The 3080-nt window shown below is 35.0% G+C and overlaps 1 protein-coding gene across 5 annotated transcripts in view; it reads left to right on the top strand.

Moving 5' to 3' along the window:
• Window positions 1-2608, top strand: part of FBXO48 (F-box protein 48) — a 3560-nt gene extending 952 nt beyond the window's left edge. For 3 of the 5 annotated variants that reach the window (XM_015587506.2, XM_015587505.2, XM_015587504.2), the window contains exons 2-4: window positions 233-328; window positions 1405-1746; window positions 2281-2608. In XM_015587506.2, the coding sequence (XP_015442992.1) occupies window positions 308-328; window positions 1405-1746; window positions 2281-2475 (558 nt within the window). In that variant the 5' untranslated portion in view covers window positions 233-307 and the 3' untranslated portion in view covers window positions 2476-2608. Of the gene's footprint in view, window positions 1-6; window positions 478-1404; window positions 1747-2280 lie in introns of those variants that run through there. The other 2 variants (XM_025045212.1, XM_006909532.3) reach the window with 2 other exon arrangements.
• The last annotated feature ends 472 nt before the right edge of the window (window positions 2609-3080 follow it).

A 3080-nucleotide genomic window follows, 5' to 3' on the forward strand; every position in this document is an offset into this window, starting at 1 on the left:
GCTTCTGCCTCCTGTGGAGTAACTGTAACTGGCGAACGCATTTTATTCCTCAGTGAGATCTTGGGAGTAGAAACAAACAGTAACATTCTCCTCATATGAGATTCTTTTCAAGAATATAGTAGTTTGGCTTTGGTTTGTATTGATGGTGAGAGGGCGGAGGTGTGTGGCAAAAACTTGCGGATGAATCATGACCTTGTCTTTACCAGTTTGTTTTCTTTCCCAAACCCTCAAGAGGAAGTCCTCCGTTGAACACGGACATTAAAATTCTAAGCACCACAGTTAATCTGGATCATAAACAACCAAATGAATGGAAGCAACTGTGGTCTTGGTAAGTCCAGGAACGTTTGGTGAGTAGCTCATCTAGAAAGGGGACCTGTCATGAGCTAAGTTAAAAGAAGTATTTAGCTGTACTTCAAACCCCTCCTCCAACACCACCGATTGAAAAGAGAAGTGCAAAATGGAATAAACTGATTTTAAGTTAGTATAAGCTGCCTTTATATACAAAAATAGCTTCTTGCTTTTCAGCCAATTTCAGAAGTCTACACCATGTACCTTTGGTAAATTAGCTGAAACTAGACTTTAAAATCTTTAGTCACATGCTATACATAGCTAAATTATAAACATTGTTTATAGTGGTGAGCATCACTGTTGCTTGATGGCCTCAGTAACTATTATCCTTGGTTCATAATTAATTATGCATGTAGGATAGCTTCAAGAGGCCATTTCTAAAACATTGATATTATAAACCGAATTGAATATTTGAGACTTTGTGTCATTATAATCCTGACCTCAACCTCTTGTCCATTTCAGACAGTATTTGTGTCAAATATGAGTACCTACCCATTAGATACAAATAGATAAACAATTCTTATATAAGCTACTAAATGTCCATCAGGTTTGTGATTAAGTCACAAATTGTAGATAGAGAACTTAATGATAAGGCATCAGTTCTCACAGACAATAAGTATCCAGGAGTTTAATAACATTGAGTCATACACATTTTCAAAGGTGTTTTTAATAAATATTTGGAATCAAATGTGTTCTCACAACAGTCATTTCTACTAAATGCAATAAATTTTAGTCCGTGAAGACTCATCTTTTTTAGATAATGTTCTTTGGGAGCAGAAAGACATGTTTAGAAACAACTGCATTTACTAAAAATATTAAAAAGAAGTAATGTTTGTCAAGTGCTTCCAATGTGCAATTCAGATGTGAGGCTAGATGATTTATACATCATCCCTGTTAATCCTTGCAAGAACGCACACAAGAGGAGCTTTACAGACTGAGAAGCTCAAGTAGAGAAAGTTAAAGTTCTTTAAATCATTCCGCAGAAAGTATCTGGTTCAGAGTAGGATCTATAGTCTGATCTGAAGAGACTGAGTATGTTTAAACTCTGCCTTTTAGATTACCTGTGAGCTTACATTACTAAAACATCAAACTATGCAGAAAAACTCCAAGAAGAGCAGTAATTCAAGAGTTTCTGACATAGAATTGAACTCTGTGGATGCTGAGAAGGAAAACAAGGAGAGTCTAAATAACTTGTTTGAACTGCTGCCTAGAGAAATTTCTTTACAAATTTTCAGTCTGCTGGATGTTCAGAGTCTGTGCCGGGCTTCAATGACATGCAGGAGCTGGAACTGCACAATAACAAAAAATGACTTTTTATGGGAACCTCATTGCTTGGCTATAAGAGCTGTGTGCAAAAGAGAAATAGATGATGATCGAAAAAGTGGTTATTCCTGGATGGTAAGTTTAATTTTTGTGGTCTGCAGTGTTCTTAAAATAAGGTGGTAGGTTTGAACTAATTCTACCTTCTGCTTGAAGGAGGTAGGATTTTATATACAGAGTGACATACAGAGCGTGTTGGCTTTTGGACTTAAAGTTGAATTTTTATTTTTTCTTGCAGACCATACTGTCTCCCATCCCTTCTACATTTTTTAAATCCTACATTCGGGCATTTTCTTCTGATAGCCGAAAGGAAAGTGGCTACTTCTTTTCACTCCACATTATTCAAAACCCCCAGCAAACTCTATGGTTTGCTGTGCTAGCTTGCTCGCTCGCTCCCTCCCTTCCCGCCCCCTCCCTTCCCTCTCTCTCTTCCTCCCTCTCCCCCGCCACCTCCCTCTCTCCATCTACACACCCACTTACTAGTACATATATATATGTATATATCAATGTAAATACTTATCTTTTCAGCCCTGTCAGTCAGCTTCTCTGGTTTCAAACAAATTCACTAACCAACCAACTTCTATATTGATGATGTTGATTTACTTCTTTCAGGACACACTACAGAGGAATTACCAGAAGAGTAAAGTGAAATTCAATTGGCTAAGTGGCAGATACAGCAACTTATCTTCTTCTGTTAGCCTACCAGAAAAAATCATGTACCCGATGGATGCTGAAACATGGGGAGAAATTCTAGAAGCAGAGCTGAAAAGATATGCAGAAAAATCACGAACAGATCTCATAACTTAGTTTAAAACTAAAATAACTCTTAGGGTGCAAAAGGTATATTTTTACTCACCTTTTGTTCACCTTTTTGAATATTTAATATCTAAAATAAGTAGAAAATATTATAAAAGAAAAGCTTTGTTTTTATTTGGCACTTTAGTAAAAAAAATATTTTTCTGATTTTACTGTAATGTGAAAAATCATGAAATGTTATTTATATAAGAAATACTGTACTAATAGAGTGATTCTAATGTATTGTTTCATATATTTGTGTTAATATATTGCAGTACTTTAATAAGAGAGTTTGATTAATATTTTCTGCTTAATTGATAACTCAGAAATTCAGGAAACCATTTGAAGAGATTGACTTAGAGATTCATTAAGTGGTGGGCATAAGATTCATGAGAAGACTCCTAAATGAAATTAATAGCAATATGTTTAAATATATAATACATTTATATTTCAATAACTAAAATTTCTATTTCAGTAGAATCAGATTGAATTGTCAAACATTAAAACCATTTTAAAATGTGCTAAATTTGTGGTTTAGCTTCAGATTTATCTGACATAGGGCTAAAACTTATGAGGCTAAGTTTCATTACTTGCCTACATATCTGGAATTGCTCTCA

The sequence above is a fragment of the Pteropus alecto genome, unplaced genomic scaffold, assembly GCF_000325575.1.
Source record: "Pteropus alecto unplaced genomic scaffold, ASM32557v1 scaffold131, whole genome shotgun sequence".
In the NCBI taxonomy this organism is placed as follows: Eukaryota; Metazoa; Chordata; class Mammalia; order Chiroptera; family Pteropodidae; genus Pteropus; species Pteropus alecto.